The sequence below is a fragment of the Camelina sativa genome, chromosome 17 (genome assembly GCF_000633955.1).
Source record: "Camelina sativa cultivar DH55 chromosome 17, Cs, whole genome shotgun sequence".
Lineage (NCBI taxonomy): Eukaryota > Viridiplantae > Streptophyta > Magnoliopsida > Brassicales > Brassicaceae > Camelina > Camelina sativa.
In genome coordinates, this window is record NC_025701.1 from 29,599,911 (window position 1) to 29,617,242 (window position 17,332).

At 34.6% G+C, this 17,332-nt stretch overlaps 2 protein-coding genes and 1 pseudogene across 4 annotated transcripts in view; 2 read left to right on the forward strand and 1 right to left on the reverse strand.

Moving 5' to 3' along the window:
* On the forward strand, positions 3,074-5,458 carry LOC104759906 (annotated as a pseudogene).
* On the forward strand, positions 7,426-15,139 carry LOC104758332 (serine/threonine-protein kinase TIO). 2 transcript variants are annotated; one of them, XM_010481173.1, is made up of 24 exons: positions 7,426-7,639; positions 7,729-7,838; positions 7,934-8,036; positions 8,136-8,210; positions 8,295-8,387; positions 8,491-8,565; positions 8,654-8,746; positions 9,154-9,217; positions 9,306-9,390; positions 9,548-9,620; positions 9,703-9,771; positions 9,878-9,958; positions 10,116-10,188; positions 10,272-10,424; positions 10,958-11,093; positions 11,313-11,484; positions 11,612-11,713; positions 11,791-12,285; positions 12,448-13,590; positions 13,737-13,970; positions 14,079-14,222; positions 14,321-14,401; positions 14,494-14,682; positions 14,777-15,139. In XM_010481173.1, the coding sequence occupies exons 3-24, from the start codon at positions 7,947-7,949 to the stop codon at positions 15,026-15,028; spliced, it is 3,972 nt and encodes a 1,323-aa protein (XP_010479475.1). In that variant the 5' UTR covers positions 7,426-7,639; positions 7,729-7,838; positions 7,934-7,946; the 3' UTR covers positions 15,029-15,139. The 2 variants fall into 2 exon arrangements, with proteins under 2 accessions (XP_010479475.1, XP_010479474.1); XM_010481172.1 differs by lacking the exon at positions 7,729-7,838.
* The window catches only part of LOC104758334 (ATP-dependent zinc metalloprotease FTSH 1, chloroplastic-like), a 3,768-nt gene continuing 1,908 nt past the window's right edge, over positions 15,473-17,332 (reverse strand). The window contains exons 2-6 of one of the 2 annotated variants that reach the window (XM_010481175.2): positions 16,826-17,326; positions 16,488-16,734; positions 16,229-16,412; positions 15,952-16,123; positions 15,473-15,861 (exon numbers count right to left, since the gene is read on the reverse strand). In XM_010481175.2, coding sequence (XP_010479477.1) covers positions 15,640-15,861; positions 15,952-16,123; positions 16,229-16,412; positions 16,488-16,734; positions 16,826-17,326 — 1,326 coding nt within the window. In that variant the 3' untranslated portion in view covers positions 15,473-15,639. The remainder of the gene's footprint in view (positions 15,862-15,951; positions 16,124-16,228; positions 16,413-16,487; positions 16,735-16,825; positions 17,327-17,332) is intronic. The other variant, XM_010481174.2, reaches the window with a different exon arrangement.

Genomic DNA, 17,332 nt, shown 5'->3' on the forward strand with positions numbered 1-17,332 from the left:
GAGATCTTAGTAGCCTCCTCCTCAATCAAACGAATCGAACATAATCAATCTATCTGGATTGACAAAAATAGAACGATGAGTAAATAAAAACGAATTCCATTGAAGAAAGAAAACCCTAGAAGTTAAAAAAAGAAAAAATCAAATTTAGAAAGCAAACCCTAGAAATTGCAGTTGAGAGATTTCAGAGTCGAAAGGCCATAACTGTATCATATAGAATAAAAAAACACCTGCGACTGCGAAGAAGACTTATCGTAGGATACGTAACAGAGAGAACCCAACAAACCAATCACAAAGCCATCACCGATAGATCAAAGCCACTAGGAAAAAAAATTTAGAAACCAAACCCTAGAACAAAAAAAAAATTCAATTGGAACGTTTAGAAGAAGAAGACGAAGGAGAATCAAACCCTAGAAAACAAAAATCAAACCCTAGAAGAAGAAGAAGAATCATTGATCGTGACTCAGAAAATCATTAATTGTATAACAAAACAATCCACCGCTGCGCTGACGGGAGTGAAAGATTGCTCACTCTTGTTGTTGCTACTCCGACGATAACTCAGACAAAAAACTAGATCTGAAACTTTGTTCTGAGAGAGCAAGTGAACCCAAATTTTGTCAATCTGATGTTTTTTACCAACTCAAATTTGATCTAAAACTAGATCTGAAACTTTGTTCTGATCTAAAAACTAGATCTGAAACTACGTCAATCTGATATTTTTTACCAACCCAAATTTAAGAGAATCCCAACAAAATGAGAATGATTCTTCAAAGTTTTTTTGTTTCTTTCTCTTGATAATCAAAGACAAATTTAATTAGAAATAGCATAAAACGTAATAAAACACACAACTCAGGTATATAAGTAATTTGTAAACTTTTATGTGTTATTCTAGTAAGACAGAAATCTCAACGTGTTAGTCTAGTAATAAACTTACTTTTATGTAATATTCTAGGTAATTTCCCTTATAGAAATGTAAACTAATCCAACCATTTATATATAGTCGGTTTTAGATTATGACATATATAGCACAATATTGTAGACATGATTTCAATAAGTAAAACTATCGTTGAATGAAAACGGATAACATTTTATCAATTGTTATTTTATCTTGTCATGTTTTGTTGCATGCTTGCAAACCCAACCCATACCTATGGTGGGATATGTACTCCTTCAAAATCCATTAGTAACTAGCATACAAAACTTTTCACCCATCATCTATCATAACCCATTTTGTACAACATTAGGATTTAACCCGCGGTACACCGCGGACAATATTTTTAATTTTAAAAATTTAAAATTTATATTGTATTTATTTGTTATTTTATTATTATTTTGTTAGTTTTAAAAATATAAAAATTTACAGGTACAGTAAAACCTCTATAAATTAATAATGTTAGGACCAAGACATTTTATTAATTTATAGTGATATTAATTTATCTATAAATTAATAATTATTATTTTTAAAATTATGAATTAAGACAATTTTAGCAAAATAAGATTAAACTTTCGGATGTTGTAAATTTTATGGTTTATGAATTGAACTTGTAATATGTAGAAAACATTATTGACAATTGATTACAAATATTATAAACAAATTGACTTATACACATGACATACATAAATCTAAATTTATGAATAATAATATCAATTCTCCTATTTTAATAATCTGTCAAATTATCAAATTGTAAATGACGCATATCTAAAAAATTGAAAACTTTAAAATTTAACTATTTTTATGATATGTTATAAAATATTTTAGAGATATTGTTATAGTTTGAAAATACTACATTATAATTGTTCTATAGAAATAAACTTTAGGAGAAACATATATTATTATATCAGAATACATATATATAAATATGTAAATTTACATGATTATTAATTTATGATATTATTGGGACCATATTTTACATGGGGATTTCAAAAAAATTATTATCTTATTATTTTATCGAATTTTGTTAATTTTTACACTGGCCCGACTTGGGACCAACAAAATTTATTAATTTATAGTGTTTATTAATTTATAGAGTATTAATTTATAGAGGTTTTACTGTATTTGATATAAGTATTCAAAGTATAGGATTTTTGTAGTGTTTTCAAGGTTTTAACCCGTGTGGTATATGTATAGTCTAGTAATATATTTATCTCCTGGTACACATCTAAAAGTGTTTAAAAAAAACAATTCCACTTAACTTCCTATATGAGATTAATGCTAACCCGTCTCACCAAAATCAAAATAAATTTTTGCGTAAAAAAAAAATCTAAATAAGTTTTTTTTTATCAAGTTTAATTATGTTAATTGTTTTACCAAATTATCATATTTTATAGTTTATAATTTTCCATGTCAATATATATATATATATAGTTTATGATAATTAATAAAATTTTATTTTTTTTGGTAATTCCTCAAAAAATAAAAAATAAACCAAATTATATAGGGGGTTTTCAACATATTTAATATGACATTTTATAATTGGGTTTTCGGTTTAGGAAATTTATTAATGTTAGTATAATTATGGAGATTGTAAACTTTTGTTATAGAAAATCTGTTGTGTATCATTTAAATTTGAGAGATTCTAGGATCCATAAAAATAGTTTTGGAGATGTAATGGGTTAGAACTTTAATGGGTAAAGTTGTTTTTGGAAAAATCGGAATGTCTAGATGTTGTTGAGATTTTATGGCAATAAATGTAACAAATGTTGGTCAATTTAAGAAAGTTTAGTATTTGAGTTTCTCTGCAATTTTATTTATGGAATTGTTTTAGGGGTTAATGTTGTAAAAAAAAAAATTAAATAAGTAAAACTTAAAAGGCATAAACCAAAATGTACATAAAAAATGTTAATATAGATTATTAGATGTACTCACATCAAAGGGAATGATTATTGGTTAGAGTTGTTGTATAAATTTTCATTGATAACCTTCTTAAATCATATAATTAAGGCGGTTGGATCTTTCGTGATAATGATGGCGTTTATGTTGCTTCAGGACAAGCATAAAAGAACGCAAAAATAACCTAGTATAGAGTGAAATGCAAGCCTTAATTATTGCTATGCAAAATGTTCGGAGTTATGGACGATGAAGTGTATTCTTTCCAGAGACATTGATTGTAAGAGGTTCGAGACGGATTCTGCAGAGTTAGTTGCGATGGTGCAAGCTCTGGAGGAGTTGTCGGTCTTCTCTATGCTCCTTGATGAGTTTCAGGCTCTTAGTGCCTCCTTGCCTCCTTTTACCTTTTCCAAGATCCCAAGGGCGTCCAATGTGAAGCCTGATTGTCTAGCTCGTTCTTCTAGAACGTTATTGTTCGAAACTATTTTTGTAAACAACTTTCCTCTAGTTTGGGCAACAACCAATTTAGGAGTTTTATTTTAATTATTGAAAAAAAAAACTTCATTTTGAAAGGAAAAACAGAGAAGTTTCTGATCTTACAAGCATCAATTTTGCAGTGTTCAATTGGACTCGAAAAATGAGAAAATGGAGCTACAAAGTTTGAGATGGTATTCAATTGGGTACGAAGATGTGGTAATAAGAGTGCAGACATGATGGCAAAAATCCCCATCCTTGAAGATTATTTATGAAAATATTAAAACTAATCACCAATGACTCTTCTCAACCAAGATCTATAATCTAAACAATATATTTTGTCATTTATCACATTACTTGATTAATCAATAAGTATTTCAATATGAAATTTATTTGTTTTTTGAATAATTATTTTAGTATTTTTAATGAATTTTAATTATAAATCAAGTTTAATAAAGTTTTTAGTGTTTTTAAACATTTATATATTACATTTATTATGTTTTAACCGCTATTGCAACTGTTGGTCAATCAGTCGTAAAGCAAACGTACCTATTTTAAAACGTTAAACCAGTTATTCAAAACGCTTAGTAACGTTTGAAACCGCAACCACCCGCTTCCACAATCTTCCGCAAACGCTGGGTTTGATCCAGTCAGACCCTACATTTATTTATCATATTTTTAGTGACCCGTTCATGGAATTTAAAGGGGGGGAAAAAGATTAAAATAATATTAAGCCTTAACTTATTAAACAATAGACTAAATTAAGCCGAATGGGCTATTTGTCCATGTTTCTATCACACCTCTGTTTTATGTACTCAAGTCAACCATTACATAACCTGAAACTGTCTTAGTTTTTATATTCTTTACAATGTTGTCACTAAACATTAATACAATTTCTTCGGCCTTTACTTCTCAACAATAATAATAATTGGGTAGTTAGCTAGTAGCCTAGTACATATGCCCAAAGAGCTATTTATTTTTTTCTTTGCTAAAAGAACATTATGATCATGATTAATAGTGATGCAGACCTGAGCATATTCGATTGATCAGTAGATTCACGGAAACACCTTGACATTTTGTGTTTGTGTTCAATCCTATTTCTCTGAATATTAAACAAAATATTTTTGATTGGTGACAAACATTATGATTTGGGTAAATATCTTAGGGGGAGGTATTGGTTTAGGATTTAGAAAGAGTTTTAATGACTTTGGGGGGTGTATTGAACTTGATATTTTAAGAGATTTTGGAATATTCTGAAATCTCCTGTTATTTAATTGATGATTTTTAAAAATCATTTGAAATCCTATGTTATTGAATATGAAATTTATAAAAATCATTTAGAATCTCTTGTTATTCAATCAATAATTTATAAATCTCAACTCAAATCTACTGTTATTCAAAAAATCACAATTTTTTATAAAAAGCTACAGAATGGGATTTTAGGATACTTTTCTAATATTTCTAGTTAAAAAATATGTCTTACAAAATCCCACCCTAAATGGTGAAATTTTGAAAGAAAATATTCTTTTTAATAGGAGTTCAACATCTACTGCAATTTTTTTTTTTTATAAGTGCAACTCTCTACTGCTCTCTCTTACTCTGCCGGCGTCGTCACAACTCTCTCGGCCTCCCCATCACTACTACGGTCTCAACTGCCGGCGGCGCCACGACCACCACAACTCTCAACCAATCCATCTCTACCACAAGTAACGAACCTTCTCCGTCACCATCATCTAACATCGATTCTTTATCCAATCCTCTTTGCACATGCGTTCTTCAAACTCCAAACAAAACCCATTTTCACCATGAACCATCTTTACAAGCTTCTCTTGATCTGATTCAAGAAACCACAGCTTCTTCTGTTGATAACTTCATCTACATATCAAACCCAATTTACTCAAACGAAGCTACAAGTAAACAAACCACACCGTTTGAAACACCTCAGTCTTCACCGTCACGGCTTGAAGATGATTAAGACGACGACGATATAACCGAAGAAGATTCAACACCAACATTGTCTCCAATGAAGGATCTGCCTGAAAAGGCGTGCTCTGTTTCACTAAAAGACCGACCCAATATGTATCAAAATCAGATGTCTCAGCCACCTCCGCAGCGGAGCTTCCGACAACGGCGAGTCGGCGACGGTTGGTAACAACTTGAGACATTCATTCTTCTGCTGCTGCTGCATTACATATCGTCAACAATTCAATATTTCACGAGAGAATAAAACAGATCAACAACTTCATTTTCTTGTGGATGTGCTAAACAAACCATCGTTGATTAATTTCCAACTACTTTAAACACTCATTGGCAAAATGAGTTTCTCTTTGATCGTGTAGTCATCATGCTCATGAGGAATATTTATAGTGTTCAGTGTCATCATTGTAACCGGTTTATATCTCATGAGAGCTGCAGTTTCTTCATATGAGATTAATTTTTTTACGAACCTCACTTTTTGGTTAACAGTGACAGCTCTTTATTTTTTCGAAATGCATATCATCTTGGGCCTTTTATTTGTGTCGCAGTTGCTTCACCAACGATTGGAAAAAGAACATGACCAATGTCTATTTTTCTTCTTAAATTAATCAAAGTATGAAAGAAGCTTACGTAAATTAATCAATGACATTCCAAGTTGCTCTTTTTTTTTTATTTTTACATATCAAAATCACCTAAAATTCAATAATCAAATCTCAAAAATCTCAAAACTCAAATCTCATCAAATCCTAAAATCCCAAATTTAATAACCAAATCTCCTAAAATTACACTCAAATCTCTCACAATTCTAAAATATTAAAATCTCACTAAATCTCCTAAAATATCAAGTTCAATACACCCCCCTAGATATTTTAACTCGCACTATATAATCTTAATTTTTAACATTTATTTTTTTGTATTATAAATATTAAATTGAGTTGATATGTTATTTATTAAGGTTGTAACCATTTACATTTTATAAGATTGGCGCTTCATATAAAGTTTAAATATTTATAATACTTGGAATTCTTAAAATGGTTGAGTATTTCTCATATTTGAAGTTTCGTAAAAGTTTAAATATATTACTAATATTTTAAAGGTCTTCTAACTTTTTTAAAAAGTTGAAATATTTATAATATTTAAACTTCTTATAAAGTTTAAATATTTATAATATTTGAAACTTCATAAACGTTTAAATATTATTAATATTTTTAACATTTTATAAAATTTAACTTTCTAAAAATATAAATATTTATAATATTTAACTTTTTAAAAATCTTTAAAATAAAGAACCGGAATAAACCAAATAAAAGCTTTTTAAGTTTGAATGTTTGATAAATCAAACTTTCTACTCAATTTTATTATGAATCATTTTTGTCTCTTTTATAGTATGACTCTGAACTATTACCTAATTTTTTAGGCAATGTGAGATATTGTACCCGTATTTTTATTCATATATTGAGTAATATATGTCCGTTTTTAAAAATTTGTATTACATCATATACAGTAAAAAATCACAATTTTTATTAACTAAATGCATTACAGAATAATTCAAGATAATTTAAATATAAATTCAAATAAAAATGAAAGAGAATCATAAATTGATGTTTGAATGAGGTAGAAAGATTTCCTTATTTTTCTAAATCTTACCTATAATTAATTTTGAAATTTTTGGTAACTAATATTAAAGTTAATGCATTAAATGTAAAAACTTTCCAAAAAATATTTTTGAGCAAAAACTGCTGCAAAAATACTAGTATAGATGAATTAAAACATGTGGTTTGTAAGACTATTTTTGTTTTAAACATCCACACTTCACAACCTTTTAAGTTATTTTTCCAATACTAGAACACTAAAATCAATTTTTACGTTTTCACGATGTCTTATTTTTATTTATTTAAACAAAGTGTTAAAATCTCTGATAAACCAAAAAGAACATAGGAAAAAAAATCGATATTTTTGATTCATCGATGACTTTTACAATAGATCGACGGTCTTATTTTCAACTTCGATAGAGTTTAGGGACAATTTTGAAAAAAATGATAAAAGAATTATATTTTTCTCCTACCCATTTTTCTTTTTAAAAATAAAGAAATAAATAAACCGGAAATTACGATTTGTGGTTTTTATAAGGTTTGAGAGAGTGAGAGTACCCTAGGGGTAGGAGTACAGATTTTTCCCTCTTTTTGAATTTCAAAAGTTTCCGTTTCTCTCTCACCCTCTCTCTCTACAGACATCGATCCCACCGATCTCTCTTCGTTTCGCCGCCGAAGACCATCTCCACCTCCTCCGCCGGAGTTCCCAGTTCTACCATCTCCGTTCCGTCACCACTTCGCTTATTCCACGCATCGTTCTTCGTGAGCCACGGTTCGATTCAATATTCGTCTTTACTTTTCTTAATAATCTTCGATTTCCATGTTTACTCCGAACATCGGTTGATTCGTTTCCGTAATCAGGTTTAGGATCTGCGTTTCTATCTTTAATTGATGTTTCCTGTTATTTAATTCGCTAAACAAGGAAGAAATCGGAGCGCGACCTAGTTTAGAAACGTTTCTAAGCTTTTGATGTAATTGGACTAAACATAGACTCTCAATTCTGCTGTATATGGGTATGGGTATCGTGATTTACCATTGGAAGCTAAAACGCTGCTTTATTTGACAGATAGCGTCCAGACATGGGTGTCGATGATTATCATGTGATAGAGCTCGTCGGTGAAGGCTCTTTTGGGAGGGTTTACAAAGGAAGACGGAAGTATACCGGCCAGGTACTAAATTGTTGGTTTATCCTCTTCATTATCATTCGTTACTTCACTCAGCTTATCATGTATCTTAATTTGGTAAATTTTTATCGTGTTTTGGTCCAGACGGTGGCGATGAAGTTCATCATGAAACAAGGAAAGAGTGACAAGGATATACATAGTCTTAGGCAAGAAATCGAGGTAAGGGAATTTCTCAAGTCCTTGGGCTTACATGCTTCACTTCATTTGAGACCTTCAATTTTTATATTTTTTGGTATGCTTCAGATATTGCGGAAGCTCAAGCATCAGAATATAATTGAAATGCTCGACTCCTTTGAAAACGAACGAGAGTTCTGTGTTGTCACTGAGTTTGCTCAAGTACTTTTCTCACTCTTGTTTGTAGAATCTAAAGAACTGATTTATGATGGCTGTACCTATATGTTGAAATAATGAATCATGATGGAACGCCTAAAATTCACAGGGTGAACTGTTTGAGATTCTTGAGGATGACAAGTGCCTTCCAGAAGAGCAAGTTCAAGCAATCGCGAAACAGTTGGTAACACCTTTTTGGCCAACATGGCTCTTATTTTTGTATTTGATTGCCATATTTTATGATTAATAAGACCATGTCGAAACTTCTTCAGGTAAAAGCATTGCATTACTTGCATTCTAACCGTATAATTCATCGTGACATGAAGCCACAAAACATTCTTATTGGTGCTGGGTCTGTCGTTAAGGTAATATAACCTTCCTTTTGCTGCTTCCAGGAATTAAGTTTGAAATGTTGTTTCTATGCTCCCCACACACATCAGTTGTTCATATTGTTGTTTCTTAAAGATAAGAAATATGATAGTTTACACTTACAATTCAATTCTTCTACTCTTCTTCTCTTCTTATGAGTATCAGCTTATGTACTAACTTCTTGAAAATGATTTATGAACCATGGATTTTTCAGTCTATTATTGATTAGAAAATCAAGTTTATCATGTAAGTACTACTAGACAAGGATACGGCTAGCCAGGAACCTCATATAATTAACTAAATATAAGTAGAAACAAAAGTACTTTTCAGTGCAGCTTGATAATATGATATTCTCTTACTTCTCTTTGGCGTCATCTTACCTTTCTCGCCCTTGATTTTTCAGCTATGTGATTTTGGTTTTGCTCGAGCTATGTCCACCAACACCGTGGTTTTGCGATCCATTAAAGGTTAAACATATTTATTATCTTTAGGCGTATTAATGAATGAATAACTCAGTAAGTTGCTCCTTGTTCTTAACCTAAAATCTTACATCAGGCACTCCTCTGTACATGGCGCCAGAGCTTGTGAGAGAACAGCCATACAATCACACTGCCGACTTGTGGTCTCTTGGTGTTATATTGTAGGTGGAGAAACTCATTTGAGTTGTCGTACTTCATTTCGTATTGTTATAAAAGCTGTTACATATATAACTGTGATGATTGTGGTGGCCCATTCTTGTGTTATGCACATTTCACTGCACTTGAGATGGTTCTAATAATTTTCTTGTGATACATCAGGTATGAGTTATATGTAGGTCAACCTCCGTTCTACACCAATTCTGTGTATGCTCTCATTCGTCACATTGTTAAGGTATATCAATCTTTTCCGTATATGTCCACAAGTCTATGAATCTATGATAAACGTTTGAGCTTACATTTTAGTGAATCTTCAGGATCCTGTCAAATATCCTGATGAAATGAGTCCTTATTTCAAAAGCTTTTTGAAAGGATTGCTCAACAAGGTGACTTTTTGTTCTTCTTTACTTTTTTTAAGCTGTCCTTTAAACTATTTATTGATATGTTTGAGACTATTGGGTTAAACTGTTTGTCTATTACAATGTGAAATAGGTTCCCCAAAGTCGATTAACCTGGCCTGCTCTTCTTGAGCACCCCTTCGTTAAAGAATCAAAAGAGGAAGTTGAAGCCAGGGTAATGATCTGATATTGTTGACTTTATACTTAACAGCTTGAGTCTAATGTACAGAGCATTTCGTTAAAACTGTCGTTTTCATACAATGTAAAGGATTTGAAATTGGAAAACGTTGTTGGAATAATAGATCACTTAGAGCCTTTAAACGCTTATTCAGGAAATGCATACTGCAGTAGTCGACCATAAGGCAGCTTGGATGCTCAAAGGAAATGGAGGGCAGCAGAGAAATGGTTTATTTTCTTCAGTTTGTGGTTAGAATCAATTTCTTAATTTATTTTTTCCTTTATTAAATTTATAGTGTTATATGTCACAGAAAAGTGCGACTCTGTGACCCCGGTTGAGAACACTTCTGCTACCAGAGTTCTAGCTGACGTTCAGTCAGATATAAAGAGTGCTGTCAAAGTAAATTCTCCACCACCTGAGGATTTTCTCGGATTCCCAACCCAAGAGGAGATAAAAAGTTCAGGTAATGGGACATGCTATTTGTAAATCTCTTCTTTTTAACTTTGAGAATAAAAGAGTTATCCAGCAGATAGATCCAGTAATGTGCATACTGAGATCTATTTCTAATTATCATATCCATATCAATCTAACAGACATAAATTTGGATATCATCCTTTCATTGTTGATTATGGCTAAATGCATTTTCTTCTTCATCACACCATGTAGTCAGTATGCTCTATTGTTCTAGGTTTACAATTCTTAGAGCTTGATTTTTACTATGGTTTCATGCGATGCTTGATGTTTTTGTTTAGATTTAACACAACTCCTATGATATATTTTCTTTCCTTTTTCTTCCTTCAGGTTTTGTATATTTCATATATATATGCAGTTCTCCTTTTGTAAATCTGCATATCTTAAAGATTAGTGTCGGGAAATTTACATACATTTTTCTATGTGTGAAACAACTTAAGCTGTCTTTGGAGTTTCTATTGCCTTCTTTCATAATGGACCTATATATCATCCTCATTCATGCTTCGGTTTTTTTCCCCGTTTCAGGTAATGCAACACTAGACAGATTGGAAAGTACATCCCGCACTGTTAAAGGTGCAAAAGTTATAGGTGAAGATGATAAAGCATTGGATCTTCTTTTGCTGTCACTGGAAAATATTTCAAAATCGCCTGATCCTAAAAGGTAAAATTCGGCTATAGGTTGTTCTTTTATTATATAATGCTGTGCTCCTCCTTGATCGTAAAGACGGAACATAAATAGGTTTCTTACATAAGATAGACTCTAATAATACAGGGTTGCAACTTTCTGGTTTTATGATCTATTACTCCCTGCAGTAAATTGTTGTAATTTATGATATTTTTGTATACATGCATATTCACATTTTCGTTCATGGGTGTGCAGGGAAAAAGATGTTGCTTGCTCTGTTCAGTCCCTCAGGATCATTTCCAATTTGGTTGCAGCTCGTGCCATAGTTTCAGTTGGACTGATTGAGAAAATAACATGTGCACTGCTAGACTTTACTAACGCTCTTGTTGGGATGAAATCGTCCGTGTTCAACAACATAATACCAAAGGTGAATTCTCTTGACCAAAATGTCTGGCAAGTGTTTGATTAGATACCTACTTCACTTTTGACAGTCAGCTCCACAAGCAGCAGACAATTTTTAATGATTTTGTAACACCAACTTATTTCTTTATCAGAGTCTTTCAGTCACTAAAAACTTGGTAGGACATATTGAAGGCAATAGCATACATAGTTCCTACATCAGGCACTGGACCAAAGTAGTGGAAATTTTCGTACAGGTGACCTTCTTTCGGTTGCATAAGTCTCTTGTGATATTAAACCACATGTACTTATTTAGTACTTTATGTGGATGTAGGTCGTTGGATGGGAAGAAGAGGGGACTGGTAGAATTATATATGAGGCATGTTCCTGCATCACAACGATGTTATCTCGAGTTGCCGAAGATCTTAAGTCTTCAACTCCTGATTCTGTTTCTGAACAGATTTTAGAGCACGCTAACATGTCTCGCATAGTTGATCATTTGTGTCTTTGTTTGGCTTCTTCTGGGTCGAGTTTAGCTTCTGGCTCTTCACAAATGTTAGCAGCTGCCTGTGAAGCTTGTAGAGCAATATGGATTCTCATAGATACTTCCGAAACATTCTTCAAAGACGATTCTATGAACATATTTCCTCTAGATGCTTTGCAGAACCGTCTTTCTCAGCATGAAAACGGAAACAGTGAGTGGGGTCCGTTATCTGAGAAACTTGTGGATACAGTGACAAGAGCATATCTCCGATCAAAGCATGTGCAAGTTGCTATTGGTCATTGCCTTCACCAACGAGTGGAGGCTCCCTTGGTTTCTGCAATTCAGGTGATTATGTGATGTTTCTCTTCTTGTTTGGCTATCCTGTTGTTTTAGGTTGTCTGGATTCACCAAGTTACATGATAACTTGTTATTTTCGTCCACAGCTATAATTGTATTTGTTTTTCCACTCTTTAAACTTAACTGGAAACTGCTTATGTAATGCTTCAGCTCTTGTCAAGATGCTGCCTTCACAATGGAATTATGCCTAGCATGCTTTGTGGTCTTCCCAGTTCACTGCCTATTACGACCGTAGTCAGTGGTGGAGAGGATGGTACAGTTATTTCAGAAATATTTTCTATACTATCCTATGCTTCATTATCATGCAAAGACCAACAAACAGGAGAAAAAAATAACTTCGAGGGCAGACTAAACAATCTGGTGTTCCATTCATGCCTTCTGTTGGCAACAGTTGCTCAATGTTTGAGGCTAACTGGGAGAAATTCTGCCCTGTTAATGCTTACAAATTCTCCAAGGAAGCATCTACATCGTCTTTCTGCTATAGCCAATCACATTGCCTCAGATGATAAAATTGAAGCTTCTCTTCAGAATCACTCTGCATCAGCTATGCTTGCTCTCGCATCTATTCTCTCTCTTGAAAAAGGATCTTCTGCTGAATCTTCTGTCTCTGAGATTGCGGTGCCTCTGATACCTCGAGCTACTAAGCTTTGTTATCATCTTAGGCCTATGCCAAGTAATGAAGGTGAAGTGATCTATCATTCTGCTAAGTTTACCAGATGGCACGGACTTCTCGATGGATGTATCGGTTTATTAGAATCCAGATTGAAGTGGGGAGGACCTTTAACTGTGCAACAGCTTATTGCTAGTGGAACACCATTGCTTCTTATAAATCTGTTAGCTGGCAAACTTTCAAATGCTTCCCCAGATGATATCAAGAAAACACCCAACTGGATTGGCTTGTCGCCCGTTGGTGTTATATGGGCCATTTCGTCCATATGCCACTGTCTTTCGGGTGGCACTTTAACTTTCCGTCAGGTTCTTGTGAAGAATGAAAACATGAAAATGATTACTTGTTTATTATCTGATGCTCATATCAAGCTAGTAAAGACCTGGGGAGGTCCTGGGGGAGGAAAAGATGGAGTTAGAGAGACAATAAATGTGATAATAGATCTCCTAGCATTTCCTTTTGTTGCTGTACAAAGTCAACCGGGTCCATTATCTGCCACTGCTTCTGTAAATAGTGGATTCATTCTCAACATGGGCTCTCCAGGTGTCAGAGTGTGCATGGAAGATAAAGATTTGTTAAAGGCTATAGAAGAGGATATGGACAAATACATAAAAGTCCTTATGGAAGTTAGTTCTTCAATTCTGATTCCTTGATTTTACATACTTTTGTTTAAATGTTGATTAGTTGTTTCTCATGATTCATGAGCTGAAATCTCGTTTTAGACATATCACAAGATCAATCAGTGATGTCTCTGTTTCGCTGATTTTTTCAGGTGGGAGTGCCGAGTTTAATCCTTCGTTGCTTGGAACACTTGGATTTAAAAGATTTAGTAAGGCCTGTTGCTTTTCTTGCCAAATTGGTGGGTCGTCCACGTCTCGCAGTAGAGCTTGTTAGCAAAGGTTTGTTGGATCCTAACAGAATGAAAAAATTACTCAACGGTTCGAGTCCAAGAGAAGTCATACTTGATATTTTGATGATCATATCTGATCTATCGAGGATGGATAAGGTCAGACACTGGATAAACACATGATGCATTCTATTTGTTAATTTCGCTTAGATACAGGATAGTGAAGTAAACGATGTTATCTAATTCTTATTGTTGTCTACCATACAGGGTTTCTATAAATACATCGGCGAGGCTTCTGTTCTGCAGCCTTTAAAAGAATTTCTAACTCATTCAGATCCAAATATACGCGCAAAAGCTTGTAGTGCTCTTGGTAACATGTGCAGACACAATGGATATTTCTACAGCTCTCTGGTAAGTTACAGCACTGGGATTCTTTTACTTTGACATTGAGAGATCAATGTTTCAAAGAATGTTCCTTCTTACACAGTGTGCATATTTATTATGTGCAGGCTGAACATCAAATCATCGGCCTCCTCATTGATCGATGTGCTGATCCGGACAAAAGAACACAGAAATTTGCTTGCTTTGCTGTAAAATCCTAACAAACTGCTATTTTCTCCATTTCCATAATACTTTTGATCAAATTTTGAAAGAAGGCCTTTCCGTTTTTTTTTTTTTTCAGATTGGAAACGCTGCTTACCATAACGACACTCTGTATGAAGAACTCAGACGATCTATAACGCAGCTAGCAAACGTTTTGACCACGGCTGAAGAAGACAAGACAAAAGCAAACGCTGCTGGTGCATTGAGCAACCTTGTTCGAAACTCCAACAAACTCTGTGAAGATATAGTCTCCAAAGGAGCTTTACAAGTTAGTAACAACTACATACGATTAATTTTCTTGGTAAAAATACATGGATTTCTTAATTCTAATTTCGCGTATCTTTTTGGGATTTTGTGTGCAGACGTTACTGAGGCTGGTTGCAGATTGCTCGGCTCTTGCCCTGAACCCGAGCAAGAAAGAGACAGCAAGTGAGTCACCGCTTAAGATCGCACTCTTCTCATTGGCTAAAATGTGTTCAAACCACCAGATTTGCAGACAATTTGTGAAGTCATCAGAGTTGTTTCCGGTCATCGCAAGGCTTAAACAATCCCCCGAAGATAATATTGCTCACTATGCTTCAGTAATCGTTGCCAAAGTCGGTGGTGATTCCTAAGAAAACATACTTCCCTGTAAATCTATCGTGTTACAACATCTTTTGTTTACTTTTGTATTATTACGTTGAAAGTCGTTTAAGAAAATGCGCCAATCTGGATTGTCTGGATTACTTCTATCGCTCTCTCTATTTAGGTGGTTGATTCGATTAAAAAAAACAAACTTGATTGTCTGGATTCAGAAAACTTAAAAATAAACTATCCAGAGGAAGAAAAGCCAGTGGTTTATCTGGTTTCCATTTACGATTAGTTTCACTACTCTGCATCAGATTCTTGAAGCAACGGATTACAATGACTACGAGGTTCCTTGTAAGCTCTCTTTTTAGCAGTGCGTTCAATTTCAAAGTGTGTTGATCACTAAACAGCAAGTTGATTCAGCTTTACAGACCATAGATTTCGAATTTGCGATCGAACATTATACACAGAACACGGTACCGGTTTTGCAGTTCATGGAAATAGGGACGATGAACAATTCGTATTAAACTACAAAGTATATGGACTGATAACGAGAAATATACACAAATATACTGAATAGGTTATAAGCTAAATCGTTGACACATATGAACACAAATAGACAGCTAATGGTACTGTAAGCAATGGCAACTTTGAGGAATCAGGAAATATACAACTCAGCTTGGCCATCAATAAAGAGACTCATAAACTCTTCTCCATCAACTGTTTCTTTCTCGATCAGGAGCTGCGCAAGCTTGTGTAGGATATCAATATGAGTTGTTATGATCTCTGTTGCTCTCTTGTATGCCTTCTCAACTAGCTCCCGCACCTCAGCATCTACGATATCTGCAGTTGCCATTGAGTAATCTTTCTGTGATGACATCTGCAAAAACATTTCAATAAATATAAGTAACATTTCAACTTGTTGAACCAACAAATGAGACCAAGAAACCAAATGCAGTTAGCAGTATACTTGTTGACCCATAAAGGGATTTCCACCAGGGCCACCAACAGCAACTTGTCCAATCTTTTTGCTGAACCCGAATCTCTCAATCATTTGACGTGCCACACGAGACACCTGCATGAAATCATTTGATGCTCCAGTCGTCACATTCTCATCCCCAAAGATCACCTCCTCTGCAACCCTGACAATAGCATAGCCAACACAAGAGACAGATGGTTCAACACAATTAGACCCTTCTTTTTAAATTCAAAACCTGGCTTTTGTGATAAGGCCATAACTAACTAACCTTCCGCCAAGTGCAACAGCCATTTGATTCTCGAGGTAACTCCTGCTGTACAATCCAGACTCAAGTCTTTCTTCGCTTGGAGCAAAAAAGGTGAGCCCACCAGCTTGGCCACGAGGAATGATAGAAATCTTGGCAACCGGATCATATTCCGGCATAAGAGCACCCACTAGAGCATGACCAGCCTCTGCAAATTCAAAATTCTGGTCAGAAAACAAAGCATCTCAGCTACTCTCAACATATAGTTAGAAAGAACGCTAACCATGGTATGCAACAAGTCTCTTCTTCTCCTCAGACACAACAGCATTCTTCTTCTCAGGTCCAGCAATGATCCTCTCAAGAGCATCAGAGATTTCGTCCTTGCTTATCTCCTTGAGCTCACGCCTGGCCGCCAGAATCGCCGCTTCATTCATCAGGTTCTGTAGGTCAGCACCCGTGAAACCAGGGGTCCTCCTCGCAACCTTGTCAAAGTCCACATCTTTACCGAGTGCCTTCCCCCTTGAATGAACCTACAATAAAACCAAACCCAATAGAAAAATAAGAATCTTTCACACAACTCCAGAGCCAACCAGTAAACTTTACAAAACAACTATGAAAAACCTGAAGAATCTTGACTCTGCCAGCCACATCAGGCCTATCCACCGTGACCTGTCTATCAAACCTTCCAGGCCTCAACAGCGCCGAATCAAGAACATCCGGCCTATTCGTAGCTGCCAAAACTATGACACCAGAGTTACCAGAAAACCCATCCATCTCTGTCAACAACTGATTAATAGTCTGTTCCCTCTCATCATTTCCTCCTCCCATCCCAGCTCCTCTCTGCCTCCCCACAGCGTCAATCTCATCAATGAATACAATACAAGGGGCTTTAGACTTAGCCTTCTCAAACAAATCCCTAACTCTAGATGCACCAACACCCACAAAAAGCTCCACAAACTCCGAGGCCGCACAAGAGAAGAACGGCACTCCAGCTTCCCCAGCCACCGCCCTAGCCAAGAGTGTCTTACCCGTACCGGGAGGTCCAACAAGCAAACACCCTTTAGGAATCTTAGCACCCAAGGCTGTGTACTTATCAGGATTCTTCAAGAAATCCACAACTTCCTGTAG

Coding starts and splice junctions, on each gene's coding strand:
- LOC104758332 (XM_010481173.1), top strand. CDS start 7,947: ATGGGTGTCGATGATTATCATGTGATAGAGCTCGTCGGTGAAGGCTCT. Junction 9,621..9,702: donor TCATTCGTCACATTGTTAAG/GTATATCAATCT, acceptor GTGAATCTTCAG/GATCCTGTCAAATATCCTGA. Junction 11,714..11,790: donor TAGTGGAAATTTTCGTACAG/GTGACCTTCTTT, acceptor ATGTGGATGTAG/GTCGTTGGATGGGAAGAAGA.